The sequence below is a fragment of the Spodoptera frugiperda genome, chromosome 18 (assembly GCF_023101765.2).
Source record: "Spodoptera frugiperda isolate SF20-4 chromosome 18, AGI-APGP_CSIRO_Sfru_2.0, whole genome shotgun sequence".
Taxonomy (NCBI): domain Eukaryota; kingdom Metazoa; phylum Arthropoda; class Insecta; order Lepidoptera; family Noctuidae; genus Spodoptera; species Spodoptera frugiperda.
Genome location: NC_064229.1, coordinates 3,492,636 through 3,508,227, shown reverse-complemented (window position 1 = coordinate 3,508,227; position 15,592 = coordinate 3,492,636). Strand labels below are relative to the sequence as shown.

The 15,592-nt window shown below is 37.0% G+C and overlaps 1 protein-coding gene across 1 annotated transcript; it reads right to left on the bottom strand.

The window, feature by feature from the left end:
• Positions 1-2,973: 2,973 nt before the first annotated feature.
• On the bottom strand, positions 2,974-13,972 carry LOC118278231 (UDP-glucosyltransferase 2). The gene is made up of 9 exons (XM_050700331.1): positions 13,805-13,972; positions 9,054-9,206; positions 8,793-8,895; positions 8,144-8,333; positions 7,145-7,336; positions 6,315-6,534; positions 4,401-4,623; positions 3,812-4,031; positions 2,974-3,250 (listed from the first exon to the last, which is right to left on the bottom strand). Exons 2-9 carry the CDS (start codon positions 9,204-9,206, stop codon positions 2,989-2,991), a joined length of 1,563 nt encoding a protein of 520 aa, XP_050556288.1. The 5' UTR covers positions 13,805-13,972; the 3' UTR covers positions 2,974-2,988.
• Between the last annotated feature and the right edge of the window lie 1,620 nt (positions 13,973-15,592).

Genomic DNA, 15,592 nt, shown 5'->3' with positions numbered 1-15,592 from the left:
CATTATAATATATATTATAAAAAAATTAAATTAACTAACAGTATGTATTAAAACCAAATTCATATTAAAATCCGTACACGTTACATTAATAAATCTTTTTTTTATTCAATAAATCGTTTTCTTCCTCGTGTATGCGTACTAAGAAACGCAGATGGTCGCCATAGGAACAGAAAATAGGCCTTGGGTTTTTTAAATTCTTTTTATTTCCTACTTTTTATCCGCAACTTTATCAGAATAATTATTAAGTAACCAAGGGTCCTATTTTCATTGCATAAATTTTGATTAATTTACTTTTCTTGTACATTTATGAAATTGAGTGGGGCAGGATCTGGCATTGTAATTTACTTTACAGTTTTAAAACTTCAATCTATGTTTCGAGTGAAGCTTTTTGGTTATACATTCGTGTAGAAAAATGATAAGAATGAAGTCTGTATATACGATGAGTTATGCATGATTGTAAGCAAAATCCTGATTCATCTGTGCCTGATTCGTATGGTCAAAACCGCATATGAATCATAAAATAATGCTCTTGTTGCGTTGTCCATTTTTTTACTAGTCTTATTTTTAAATTAATTTAGCTATAAATGTTATAGTTACAATTTAAAAACTTTTATTTTGAGGAATGTAATTAATATGAGTCTGAAATTGCTAATCCGCCCTGAGCAAGCGTGATGATGAATGCTCGTGACTTATCTGTGCGAAAGTAATCGAAAATGGTATGCTAACAATTAAAATAAATACAGAGCTCATTTACATACAATTTTCAATTGTTCAACAGATTCATCTGTAACAATTTCTGATTCATCTGGGCAGAAAATATTCGAAGGTCGATATCTCGAAAACTATTTTTTAATAACGAGTCCCTCATTCGAATATACGTTATTTGGTATACCTATTTTCATATGAACACGTGTTACAGATCTTAAAGTGGAATTAAATTTTGGCCATATGAATCAGTCGAAGAATCAAATTTCGAAGAACTACCCAATAACATAATAATAATAATGCTTTTGTTGTGACTTTTAAAATAATAAAAAAGCATAAACGTAGCACTTTTTTGCTGTCGTTACTTACCAAAAAGACCAAGGTCACTTCGATTAAAGTAAGGTACATAAACAAACGGTTCATTCAGTAAATCATATTTCTTTCTTTGAGTAAAACTACTTTATTAGACTGCTGAGCAAGACGGTTTAGGCACAGGTTCAAGGTCAATTTAAATTTTCATACTATAAAATCTGGGGGCTCCCCTGGTCGCTTCCAAACCGGCTTTGAAATCATTGTGGGAAGCTTATGTTCAGCAGTGGATATCTTATGGCTGATATAATGATGATGGTGACTATAAAATCTGGGAATTGACTCGTCACAAAACTAGTGAAAATTGTGTATTTTATTTCATAATAATATATGCAACTTTTCCTTACTCTTTGGGTCATATGAGACGTATTATTATGTCATGTTATAAAAATCAAACTTCGTTTTTATGAGTTAGTTTAAAACTAGCATACTCCTCTACCTCTCTGCAGAATGAATAACAAGCCCATCACAATGTTACTGTATCGTTTCAGACCAATTGTTCAATTGATGTAACGGTTGACTGGCGAGGCAATGATGCGTGATGCTGTATGCACTTATGTCTGTTGCCTAGCAACTAAAGCATCGTATCCATTGGGCAACATTTGTCGCGATATTTTGTACTTGTTAAAGCCTCGTCTCCACTAGGAAAGTCGAGAGACATGTTAACCCAAAGTCGAGTGATGTCGAGAGACGTTGGACGACATCGCCGCGACATTGTTGACTGTGCGGCAAAGAATAGTTTCAACAGTGTCGCTCGACAAATGTTCCTAGTGGGGACGAGGTTTCACTTTATACCCACAGCGACTTTCGTTTAACAACGTCGTCTGTATATATATACAACATTTTGCTCGCAGTCGACGACAACATGATAACAGAAGAATGATTGTTGGTTAAAGAAGCACTTACTTCTTCGTTGCATTCTAAGTCTTCTGCACCACCTCGCACCGTCAAAAACAACAAGGTTTTTTTATGGAATAAGTGGCAAACGAGCAGACGAGTCACCTGATGATGATGGTAAGCGTTCAGCGCCGCTCATGGACACCCGCAACACCAGAGGAGTCACAGGTGCGTTGCTGGCCTTTCAAATAGGAGGTATGCTCTTTTCTTGAAGGTTAGAAGGTACGCATTATGTTGGGCTTCGGTTAGCAACGTCACACGAAGACGTGCAACGCTGCCGTATGTTGAATATCATGGATGACGGATGACATCAATTGTTACCTATTGAATACGGAGCTTAATTTTGACCTTGAATGCTACCTAGTTTGATATTGCTGACAGTGTTGTTGATTCAATTATGTAGTACTGTGTTATCGTATGGTAGGCTCTTGTTCATTCATATTACGGTTTGATTTTTTGGTCTGTTTGTGATTTAAGATATAATGCTCAATTTAGAAAGCGGTTTTTTTATTTGTTTAAAAATCTTTATGCTCATTAATAAATGGGTGGGCATAATGCCGTTGGCATTTTCTGCCTACTATTATGCCTAATTGCGTATTGATATTCTGAACAATTAAATAATTATTTTCTTGGAGATTGATGCCTGGCTTAGGCAAAATAACCAAAGTAAAATATTTTTCTCTGAATGAATGTTACTGAACTCGTTTAAATACACGATAATAACCTAACTCAATCTGACATCGAAGCAGAAGTCTTTGGTCAGCACCTTGAATCAATCACAGTGTAAGTCTGTAATGCAACAGCCATTACTGAAAATTAATACTGATGCTGACTCCTGATAAAAAACTAAACGCAATACACATTTTGTCACCAATGTAGTTAAACCGTATCTATTGCTACCTAGTACAATAATAATTAAATTACTTTTTAAACGAAACCAAATGAAAAATATTTGCCATTTCGCCCCACCTAAGAATACCACGAGAAAATAAAACAAACAAATAATCCAAGAAGATATCAATGACTCTTCTCTTTTTTATTATTTCTCTTCTTCATTAAATATTTCACAGCCTTTTTGAGTACAATTACAACTACAGCTATGAATGCTGCTAGATCTAAGTAAAGCTTTTGATACAGTGGGACATCGACTGCAGGGGATCGGAGATGGCGAGCACCATGCGTCCGCACAACGTATTCTATCCAATATGGCACAGCAGCGCCTGGTGTCATCACACGGTCATGGAACAGGTCTGATATTTCTTTGGCTTTTTTTCTGTATCTGAAAATTGAAATGGAAAAATATGAGTTTCGTCCCAATTATTTGTCTTGTGTGTGTATTATGATAAAAGTACGAATGTGGTCAAACTAGAAATGCGTTGACGAGGGTAATTATTATTAGTCTAACTGGTTTAATGTTTGAATTAATACCGCAGAAATATTTTATTTATTAAACGTCACTGTAGCTATCAATAAATTTATTGACTGAATTCAATTACCAAATACATTTACTCTTATTGGCAGAAAGACATGTCAAGGAAGTTACAATGACCACTTTAGGACAGCCAATTTTTTAGACAACTAGGTTCAAAATAATTACGTCTTTGAAGTCACAGAATTTTTCTATTCTGTGGTTTTTTATGGAATAGAATAGAGGGCAAACGATCAGACGGGTCACCTGATGGTAAGCTATCAGCACCGCTCATGAACACCTGCAACACCAGAAGAGACAAAGTTACGTTGACGACCTTTTAAAAAGGAATACGATATTTTTTGGAAGGTTTGAAGGTCGTATCGGTTCGTTGCTGTGTGAGATTGAAGTAATCAGCAATCATCAACTTACGCGTCATCAGTCAGTACTTTTCTGACAGCTGCATCAAGTTCTGGTATCATGTCTTCAGATAAGGTGACCTTGACTCCAAAGCCCTTGTTCTCCACGGAAATCATGTTGAGGACTTGGTCAGCCATCACTGGGATACCAACTAAAGGTATTCCGTAATGTATGGCTTCTGATGTGGATAGCTGACCGCCATGTGTGATGAACAGTTTGAGGTTAGGATGGGCTGAAAATGAAGTAAGTATTTAATTCAAGTAACTAGTGGATAAAGATGTATATTATATTACTTTTTTATTTGTCCTTTTTAATGTTCTTTATTTTCCACATTTTTGGATTCACAAAAACTTAAAATCTGATGCCGCTATACAATGTACATTGTATAGCGGCATTACGTGCCGTAATGTGCACCTCTGCCTACCCCTTTGGGGATAAAAGGCGTGACGTTGTGTGTGTGTGTGTGTGTGTTAAAATCTGATTTGTTAAGAATCAGGAGAACGTTTAAAGTACGATATTTCTACTTAAGAAATATGATTCATAGTATTTTGTATTTAAGATATTTAAATCTGGTATAATGTAGACAGAAGATTTTTCTCACCTAATATACTCTGCTGTGGAGCCCATTTCACAAGATGAACGTTAGCAGGTACATTGTCCTTCATGTCACTCTCGAACTTCCAGATGACAGTCTGCTTATATTTACTGAACATATTCAGAAGAGATTTCTGCATCTGTTCAGACATGCCATCGCTTTGGACGATAGATCCCAAGCTGAAGTAAATGACGCCGTGTTTCGCTTCGTCCATTATTTTTTGCAGATCCTAAAAATCATCAAAAAATCACATTTAGCTAGCATTAACTACTTTGCTAGTGATGACGATAAAAAGTGACTTCTTATGTGTATAATAATGACTCTGTCGCACGACAAATAACTACTTAAAGATTTTGATTTTCAAAATGAATATGAGAAACAGTTGTTCGATTTCAAATTGAATGTTTCGAAGAAGCTGGAATAAAAGCAGAATAATGGCACCTAAACCCTATATACGTTCATGAGTACTTTTCATATTTTTTTAATCTAAACTACAAATTAAACAAAATATTACATTCTCAAATAATGAACCAGCTGCAAAGATACAGAAATGAAACCAACGACTTTCCCAGAGGATTTTCCCCGCTAATATTTGGACCAACAGACTGAACGTTTAGCACGTGCTATGCAAACAAATTAGTTCCGCTGCAGTAAGCAGATGAAGTTAAACCAAGCAATCTACAGCATAAGATTGCAGATTTGCAGAGCTGGATAAAAATCCTCGGAGACACAACGTAGCGCTTGATTCCCTATTGTTGTATTAAGTCCTTTGAGCGGTTGGAAAGATTAGAGAGAATAAATTCAGAGCGTGTTGCTTTTGGCTAAGCTCAAACGTTCATTTTATTCTGCCCGTGGGAAATGGCGTGATTACGTATTAACCGAGTTGGTGATGTACGGTACTGTGTAAAGGCTAAACATAATATTTTTTTATGGCTTCGAAGTTAAAAGGTGTGGAAAAATGTGTTTTGCTTGATTTTGTTTTTCTAAACTGTTTGACCTTGTTATAATATTAAGAGAAACGAAGGTATGTGTTATGTTTGCTGCGGACTACCTAGCGGGTTTACCGGGGCTCCGGCTGGAAAAGCAGGAGTAGGAACGGGGTGGTTTTTAGTCAGTAAGAGTCTGACACTCCCGCTCGCCTCGCCCAAGGTGGGAGAAGCCGTTGGATGATTTTCCCTACTTAAAAAAAATGTTATGTTTGCTTTCCCTTGCTAACTATTTACCGAGTTTATATGAGTAATTATTTACTACTGGTTATTTAAATATGCAACACATGATAGATAAGTCTAAGTATTAGATACTTTAGATAAAGGATGTCTACACTTATAGAATACAAATACAAATGATTACTTAATCGGTTAGTCCGTACATGTGCACTGCAGTAGAGTCTTTGTTCATCGTTTAAGGAAGTCAAATAATATTTTATTCTGTTTGTCTGTCTTTAACTTATTAGTTACATAGTATATTTTTCAAAGAATGAATGAATTATTTCTTTTACTTTATTCTTTTTGAGTCTGGTCTGCCAAGTTATTGTTTTAGTTTCTCAGATATAATCATAATAAAGTTAATATGAATAAAAATCTTTAGACGTTTTATTTTACTTGTAATAATTATTCCAACAAACGTCTGTAAAACCAACTTCAAGATTACACTTTTTAAATCTTTATTTGTTTTCGAAACTTTTAACAAAACGTTGCTAGTTCCATTGTAACTACATACTTGATAACATGAAATTTAAAACTTATAGCAAATAAATTGATTCCATTCTTAAAAAGAAAGACCTAAAGAGGATTTTTCTGGAACAGTGGGCATACGAGCATAAGTGTCACCTGATGGTAAGCGATCAGCGCCACCCATTGACACCCGCAACACCAGAGGAGTCACAGGATTATTATATATTATTATTTATTTATACACTACCTTCGGTAAAGGTTTCAGTTTATCTATGTGGTAACCAGCGATGTTTGCTGAATTTTGAGGGAGCTTTATGGCTCCTCCAATGGACGGATGAGCGTTAATCAGCATGAAGGATCCATTGTATACCGCCTCTTCATATGAAGGCATTGACACACCTCGCTTGGCCGCGATCTCAGGGTATATAGAATAGTACGCCCGTTTTTCAAACTGGTTGAGAATTAGCCTGGAAAAAAAGAAGAGGGAGATTAAGGGAGCGCTCGTAGTAAGTGAATTTATCTTCAGGGTTGATTGTATTGTGTAACATAGGCTATAGCACTATACAATTACTGATTAGGTTATTATTGTGAAGAAATGTATGACAAGGACACAGACCAAGAGTCCGTGAAGAACTAATAATATTATAAAAAAAAAATCAGGGAAAATTAGGTCATGCTCATCATCAGTCCACTTCTACTGTTGTATTGTCACTAACTGTGCAAAGTTTACCACATTCTAAGCTTGGCAAGCAGGTCAGTGATCTCAGCTTGCATGCTTTAGTTTATCAAAGAGCAATGTAGCGCAGAGCAATGCAGTTAGATATGGCACTGCATATCTAACTGCATTGTACGATAACAGTATATACAACATTATAATAACTATCGCAGGAATTTAACTAAAGACAATGCTTTACTCAAGTAAATATTTTGAAAAATGCTCTACTAGTTTCGAATCACAGGGCGACTCTTCATTATGAGCAGCGTGTACAGACGCAGCATCGCCCCACAGCCTACAGGCTTGTAGGGCTGCGTGTCGTATTAGAAAAATATGTAAAAAGACGAAACTATATTACTTACACCTGGGCAGCTTTCTTCACAACCTTCCACAATCCTTCAGCACGTTGCCAGAAGTTCAAGGGCAGCTTGTTGTGTGTGAATATGTCTAGAGTGTAGGCTGGGTTAGTGATCCCATCCATCACTCTCATGGATTGCCAGTGAGGCTCCGTCGAACATACCCAGATTAGAGGACAGTTGAACAGCGCTGGAATTCTGTGAAGAACATGGAATTATTAGATAGATTTGGTGTTCTTTTTTGCAAACGAGCTATACATCAGTACGAGACTATCTCTATGCCAAAATCTGATCAGGAGAAAGTAGAGGGAACCAGATCACGAGGCAGATCATCTATGTGCTGGACGGACCAAGTCAAATCGGCTATGTGAAACCCTATGTCAAACTGCGCCAGACAGACCAGAAATAGGGAAAGATGGTGGTAGATGGCGAGAAAAGCAGCATCTACCTCCAATACAAATATAGCCGCCTCAACGGGACCAAGAGAGAAACGATAGAGAAGAAGAAGAAGAAAGTCTGATCATTTAGCATCAGAATTAGGTTTCTAATTTTACTGTAGTACGTGATGAGCTTATTATTAACAAACGTATGAACGTGGCTAAGACTACCATGTATTATTCTGCGACCCCGGTATGGAGCAGAAGTTGGAACGAGCTGGTTTTCAGTGAGGAAGAGACTAACACTCTGGAAACGTATTTCTAACTCCTGTGATGTTCTGGGTGTCTATAGATAGTGCTGATTGCGTACCACCAGTACCTCTATCATGAGTTAGAAGCGATAGTATTTATCGCTAGTGACGACGTAAATTTTTTGTATGTCAAATTTTACAACGTCTCTGCTGGTCACCCGTGGAACTAAAAATTGACATATAAAAAAATTATGTCGTTGCTAGCGACTATCAACAAATACTATTGCTTCAAATTCATGGTAGAGGTTCAGGTGATGTAGTTTAGCTGTTAGCCCTATACCAGAAAAAAAAACCCAGTAATAAACTATGAAACATACCCAGCATTCATTTCATTGAAGAACCACTCCAGAACAACAGCGTCAAACTTCTCTTTGGGGTCACTGAACAATTTCACAACACTGGGCTCTTCCAAAAAGTTTCTATGTATTGTATAAACGTAATACAAAAACAGAGCGGAGTCCCCAAAGTTGCCCTTTCCGATTAAGTTTTTCAATTTGAATGCTTCAACTGGAAATTAATATTTAGGTAAGGAATGAATAAATACTGATAACAAACTTATTTTTTTTCTTTTTTAAAAAACGTTGCCCCACGTTACGATTTTCTCCTGTATCGTGGGTGCGTTTACAAACATACAACTTCAACAGCACATGACACCCAGACCCGAAACAAGAATCTGTGGATCACACTTATGTAAAGTTTATTTTTGTAGAAAACAAATAAAGGATTTTATTATTATTAAAAAAAAAAAAAAAAAAAAACACTAAGAGTTGTTCCGTGCGAGAATCGAACCCGCGACACGTCGCACGGCAGCCAGTTGCCCAGCCACCGCACCAACGTGCGTGCAGTTGTAGTAAACTTAAAACTAGTAGTATTAAGCTGATTAGTTTGTTTGAACACGCTAATCTCTAGAACTACTGGTTCGAATTGAATTTCTGTATTACAATACTGTTCAATATTTGAACCTACCTCCATCGGCATCTTTCTTGAATACATCTGCTATAGATGATACATCGATTTCAGTGAGGTTTGGTACCACTTTGCCATTAGGAAATGATGTTATATGAACTACCTGAAATTTAAAACAATCTACTTATATTGTACAATTTTGGGATTAATGAAACATAACTGATAAAAAGACATTTTTAATTGCGTAGGTTACTTTGCGGAAAATTGGTTGCAGGGAAAAAATAAATCTAATACATTCCACATTATTTTAAAGTACACTACCTCATGTCCAGCTTCCAGCAGTCGATTGACGATACCATAGCCTAAGATACTGTGGCTCTTGGACGTCATAGGATAACATACTAGAATCCGTAGAGCCTCGCTTGATATTAATAGACTTAGTATACAAATACTGGTGATTATTTTGTGCTTCATCTGTAAAGAGAAAAGATTTAGTTAAAGACCTTTTTTCGTTTGCTAAGCGTCGGTCATCAGTGTCCGACGTGGCGGTTAAAGAGTTAAGGGTACTTATCCACCAAAATTGTGCTATGAGTTATGTCTATGTAATAATGTCTAATCAATTTTTATGCGAAGGATTGTATACAGTGTCAAAAGGGTATGTTGCCGTGCCCTAACCGGGTTTCATGTTGAGACAAATGTGCCTAATAATGTATTATCCAAATATACACATGAATGCAATAAATAGTTTGAGTTTGTATTAACTAAAAAAAAAAAAACTCTGAAATTCCAATGCTGGCTAAACAAGTAACATTGTAACATTTAACAAACTATACATAACTAGTTTACAGTTAGTCTAAAACAATTGTTCACGTATTCAAAGCACGAAATCACTGAAATAACTGTATCACAACAAATTTGGCCTTCGCAACTAATAATAAAGCACGCTCGGATTTATCTATAGCTACAGCTACTGTTTTCGTTGAGCAGAGAATCAGTAAATAGCATAGTAGCTTTCGTATGTTTTCGGTTTACCTATACACATTTGCTATTCCTAGCGTAAATAAAATACGAGATATTTCGGTTAACTAATCTTACAACCAACTTTTAGATAATTTGTTTTGAAATTAAGCTAAACATTTATGGACGTGCAAACTAAACGTGTATATGTTACGATAAATCTGATTAATTGAAAATTATTAATAATTTTACAAAATTATTAATAATAATCACATCATTTGGTAAATGTGAATAATCGGTCGAAATTTATTACTTTTTGTAGTAATTATTAATAATTCACGATACATATTGGTGAAAGTAATAAAATAAATATAAACCCATTGTTTTTTGACCAAGATGGGGCCCAGTAGGGCTGATGCCTAAGGGCCTACTCTAATTCAACGAAAAACGAAGTTTCGTCCGAAACTTCGCAGATTGCATAATACAATTCTATTTTTTGAGAACTTTCGTGACCAAAAATAAACGAATGAAATGAAGATAAATAAACAAGTTTTGACATGAAATTAAAAATAAAACGTAATTTCAAGTATTTCTATTAGTAAGTAAATCAATAAAATCTACGGCCGAAGATTAAACGAAACTTCGGATTCGAGAACCGGAGTAGGCGGTTTTACCGGGGATTTACCTACCAACAACGTAGTTTTAGTCTGTAAGAAAGTATTATGACAAAGACTGACACTCCTTCTCGCCTCGCCAAACAAGGCACATTTATCACAAAATTAACAATAAAATTCCTTAAAAATCAAATCTACCATCAAACTTATGCAAGAAAGTCTTTCGTGGTACATAAAATTGTAAAAAAAAATATTTTTTTTTCAATAATAAAATAAACACGAATCCTAGAAGCAATCATCAACAATCATATTTGGTTTGCCTGTAAATCTTCTGTAGCACCTATAAATTCAACAAATATTTTTTTTTAAAGTATTATCATAGAATTCAACAAATATTTGTTGTGCAAGTACAATATATTGTCGTTTCAATTGAAATAAAAATAACATCTTGGCCACTTATTACATTTATCACTACTACTATCATCACTTTAACCTCGAGTTTCAGTAATTATTAATAATAGTACATAATTATTAATAATTTTCAATTATTCACTCTTACCGTAACATATATAAAGTTTCAGCTCAATCGGTTGATGATATCTGCTTCAAAAAACATTTGCAAAATTTCGTTTCACACACATCACATCCACCGCCTATAAGTGGTAATTGCTGATCTAGGGCCTCTTCTAGTGCGGAGTAGGTTTGAGCATTAACCACCACGCTTGCTCAATGCGGGTTGGAGGTTTCCTCACAATGTTTTCCTTCACCATTAGTCAGTGGTGCCTAAATAATCTGAGCATATAACTTTTTATGCTATGAACAGGTAAATGAGCAGGCGGATTACTTGATGGCAAGCAATCGCTGCCGCCTATAGATAACCGATACACCAAAGGGGTTACAAGTGCGTTGCCGGCCTTTTGGGGGTTAATAAGATTGGGAAGAGGGGTAATTTTTTTCAGGGGGGAAAATCATCCAATTACTTCTCTCGCCAGGGCAAATGTCAGACTCTTATGACTATAAACCACCCCGTTCCTTCATGCTTGTCAAGCCTGAGCCCCGGTAAACCCGCTAGGTAGTCCGCAGCTCCGGATTAAGCTTCAGCCCTATCGGGCCCCATCTGTGGTGGTCTGAGGGCTCTTTGAGGCGCGCGCGGAACGCGACGCGCCGCACGCACGGGTTGGTTCTGGTCGGGCGGCGAGCTACCCTTGCTCACCGTCCGCAGACCCGCACTTACGGTGGCCGGAGATCGTCTCGCGATCCCCGACGCCCGGAGTGTCTCTCGCGACGGCTGGGGCGTGAAGAGGTTCGTTCTCTCACGCGCCCCGCCTCCTCCTTAGCTAGCATGACTGCTTCGCAGAAGGAGGAGACGGCATCCCAGTCCCCCTCGCTCCGCACCATGGTCTGAACCAATGCCGGACGTGACGTATCCTCCGGGCGGTCCACACAGTGATGACACCCGGGCGTTTCCTCCCGCCCAATCAGAAACAGGAACCTACCGAAACTTCCATGTCCGGTAAGCACCTGCGTCAGGCGGTAGGTGAGGACGCCGTGGCGCCTCTCTAGCCACTCCTCAAAGAGGGGACTTACCGCTGCAATGACAGCGAGCCCAGCCCTCGGTTGCGACAGTCTTGCTGCCATTCCACCATGAATCACGCCGTGCTCGTCCCGCCACGCACTAATCTGGCGCGGCAGCGGAGTTTCGCCCCGGCAACGCGCGTCGGCGTGCAAACTAAAGACGCGCGCAAGCACCTTTGCCTCCAGATCCCATGGCGGCAATCCGGCAAGGAGGTTCGCCGCTTCCCCGGAGATCGTACGATATCCAATTATTCGGATGGCCATGACCCTCTGGGACGTAAGTAGCGCCCGAGCTGGCCGCCGCATCAGACTCGGGGCCCATACAGGGGCGCCGTAGAGGGCCATGGACCGCACGATCCCCGCGTACAACCTCCGGCAGGAGGCGGGTAATTTGGCCTGCAGTAACCTCACTTATAACTTAGAAATAGTCATGCATACCTATCATTGTTAGTTAAATAAAAGCTTGTAATAAAATACCACCGTCATCATCATCAGAAACTATTAGTTACATCGTTAAACTGCTTCGTGAGGAAACCATAAAAAAATAATTATGTAATAGGTATCATCTTCACCATCATCAACAGCACGTGGAAGACCACTGATGGATCATGTTGCACTTTGAGATCTCAGTTAAAATGGTTCAGAGGATTTTAGCTATTGCAGTTATTCATTTCTTGCAATATAATGTCGTAGTGGCCCTTCACCGTCTGTCAGTAGAGTTTAAATAAACTTAGAAAGTACATATAACTCGGAAAAAGTCACATTGGTACTTGCTGTTGGTAGGTTTCTAACCCACACGCTCATGCACGAGAAGCTGACGTCTTAAACTCTCTAGGCCACTACGACTTTAGTGAAAAAAAACACACACACAACGTGTGTGTGTTTTTTTTGTTTGCAGATTTTGTTGTTGAACAACCCATTGGGTATCAATTTAGAGGTATAATTATTATAATTACAGCTGAAAGAATAGTCTCTCATGATTTTCTAGAAAACCATTTTATTTATCTAGTGCTAAAGTAGTTACTTATATTTTTACTCAAGCTGGAGATCAAATACCAAATATTTTTCCTCAAACATTGGTAATTAATTATTGGTATTACTATACTAACAGTGGGAGAAATAAAACAAAAACACTTTCAACCTTGAAAAATAGGAAAATAAACAGTTTTTTTTTCGGATTGTTCTAATCGTAGTCAGAAATAGCAATCGCAAACTAACGCCATCTCGTATCGATCCAGTGAAACTTATTTTATGCAATTGTATGGGAGTGTGTTTTAAAACCTTCATAATATATTTAAAGAACTAATAAATAACTAATAATATTCTTAGGCATTCATTCATTCATTCATCATCATCATCATCATCAGCCGAGAGACATCCATTGTTGAATATCAACATTTTATCATTCTTAGGCATTGCCCTTAACTTATTTCTTAATTAGTACTAGTTTCTACCTACCTTTTTTCCGTAAGATGTTATGAAAATGCATAAAAAAAATCCTATGTCCATCAGCCAAAGTGATTTAGCCGTTCCTGAGATATAAATACATAGTATAACAGATTTTCATTACACGAAAGATAAAGCTAATAAAGTACCTTCCCAAAGCATATTTTTTAAACCTTTAATCCCTATAAAAAGTTATAAAAATACGTCATTTAAATTAAGGTAAATCTGTTTAATGTCATTGTACCGTTACTATTGTTATTACATCACATACATATATTAATCGCGTGCGCATGATTTTGTTTGTGCGTTAAATAACAATTAGAATAATTATCATGACCAAATTTACAAACACTGTTAGTTTGACGCTTATCATGTAGGAAATAAAATAAACGAACTCAAATATGTAGTACACTATACCAAATTAAAAACAATAATTTAATACTATCAAAACTACATTTTAAAAATCAAAATCATACTTACATTTACAAAAAATAAAATAAACTTATTCACACGATTATTTATTACACTTAAGAATAAATTCTCAAACACATTTATTTTTGATCTCACATTGAAACACCGTGCTTCACTATTGGCAGGCCACGCTGTACTGAATTGTTACAAGACAGATATATAACTCGAGTGTCTTCCTCTAATTGCTACCGTTTGTAATATAAATAGTAGTGCCTATATAAAATAGCAATTCATCGTGATTTTGTGTTCATAAAACTAATGTTTTTATCAAGAAACTCTTTGGCTTAATTGTTGAGAATACAGTTAACTATCTTTGTCGTAGAAATCAGTCATAATGTACACAAAATAACATCGTGATATATTTTTGTTTTGATAATGATATTAAGTCACTGATATTTGGTTTCATTAAAATTTTATACCATTAGGTAATTTTTTTGTGTCATTTTTATGTAAAAATCTTAAAAGAAAAATTTGTTCTGTACCCTTAGTACGAGTTTGCATTACGTTTAAAGTAAACGAGAGATATGATTGGCCGGCTCGAATAAACCAACCAATCAGAGCGCGGGACGCGCTCTCGTTTCGATTGCATACCTATGGTCCACAATAAAGCTGATTTGATTTGATTAGTTTAAACGTAAAGCCAAACTCATACTAAGGGTACTGCTCTATGAGTGCGAAACGTGGAAGGTGACCAAGCACATCTCACGCCAACTTCAAGTCTTCTACAACATCGGTTGGGAGAGCACTAACAAACATTGGATTGACACATTGATACAGCAATGTCTTACATTGACATATTAAATATAGATGAATTGAAAGTAAGTGATCATGTAAATTAACGAGACCTTATCCAATGTAGAGATTTTCGAATACGCCATGAAACCCCGATCGATCGACAGATCAAGCGCCACAAGTGGGGATGGATTGGCCACACGCTCCGAATGGATCCTGACCACATTCCTAAGCAAGCCTTGGACTGAAATCCCCAAGTTCCAGCTTCACTCAAGTTCTGACTGACAGACATTAATTTTTACGGGTTATTCCTGCGCGGTTTCACTCACTCTACTCGAATCTTGTTGGTTGTAGTGTGATTTTTTATAGCCTGTAGACTCGATAAATGGACCACCCAACACAATAAGAATTATTCAAATCGGACCAGTAGTTCCGGAGATAAGTGCGTTCAAACAAACTCTTCAACTTTATAATATATATTATCAAGTACAGATTTGAACTTTATAGCGTCCCAAAAACGTCCTTTTTAGTCTAAAAGACCTTGACCAAATGCCCTTGCCCAAGGAGTCGGTTATGCTCCAAAAATAAATTCTTAATTCCGTCTGGTAGTTGCAAAGATTAGCGCGCTCATCCAAACAGTCTCAGGCTTTATTACATTAGGTTAAGATAACAGTAGTCATTTCCACTATTTGCTCAGTATTTTTAGCGTTTTGAAGATATTTTTGTATTATCTGTATTAGCATTAGCCACTTACTGTTATCTTTTTAAGCAATTATGTCTGAAGGTCTCTGATTACTTAGTCTAGTTTAGTCTGAAGTGCTGTTGAATGTAGCATTAGACGAGGAAATACTAACAAAATAGAACCGCCGCTGCCGGTTAGATTTCAAACTAATAATTAGAAATTATAAGCCCAGGTGTCCTCACGATGTTTTCCTTCATCGCTTGTCGGTGGTGTCTAAATATTCTTAGAAAGTACATATAACTCGGATACAGTCACACACCACCACCACAGTGGCATTACGTGTCATAATGTGCACCTCTGCCTACCCCTTCGGAATTAAAGGC

Bases quoted from the DNA above. Each gene is read 5' to 3' on its own strand.
- LOC118278231 (XM_050700331.1), bottom strand. From the start codon at position 9,206: ATGAAGCACAAAATAATCACCAGTATTTGTATACTAAGTCTATTAATA. The intron at 8,896-9,053 runs GTAGTGTACTTT...TTTAAATTTCAG, and splicing joins TGCTGGAAGCTGGACATGAG to GTAGTTCATATAACATCATT. The intron at 8,334-8,792 runs GTAGGTTCAAAT...ATTAATTTCCAG, and splicing joins CAAGAAAGATGCCGATGGAG to TTGAAGCATTCAAATTGAAA.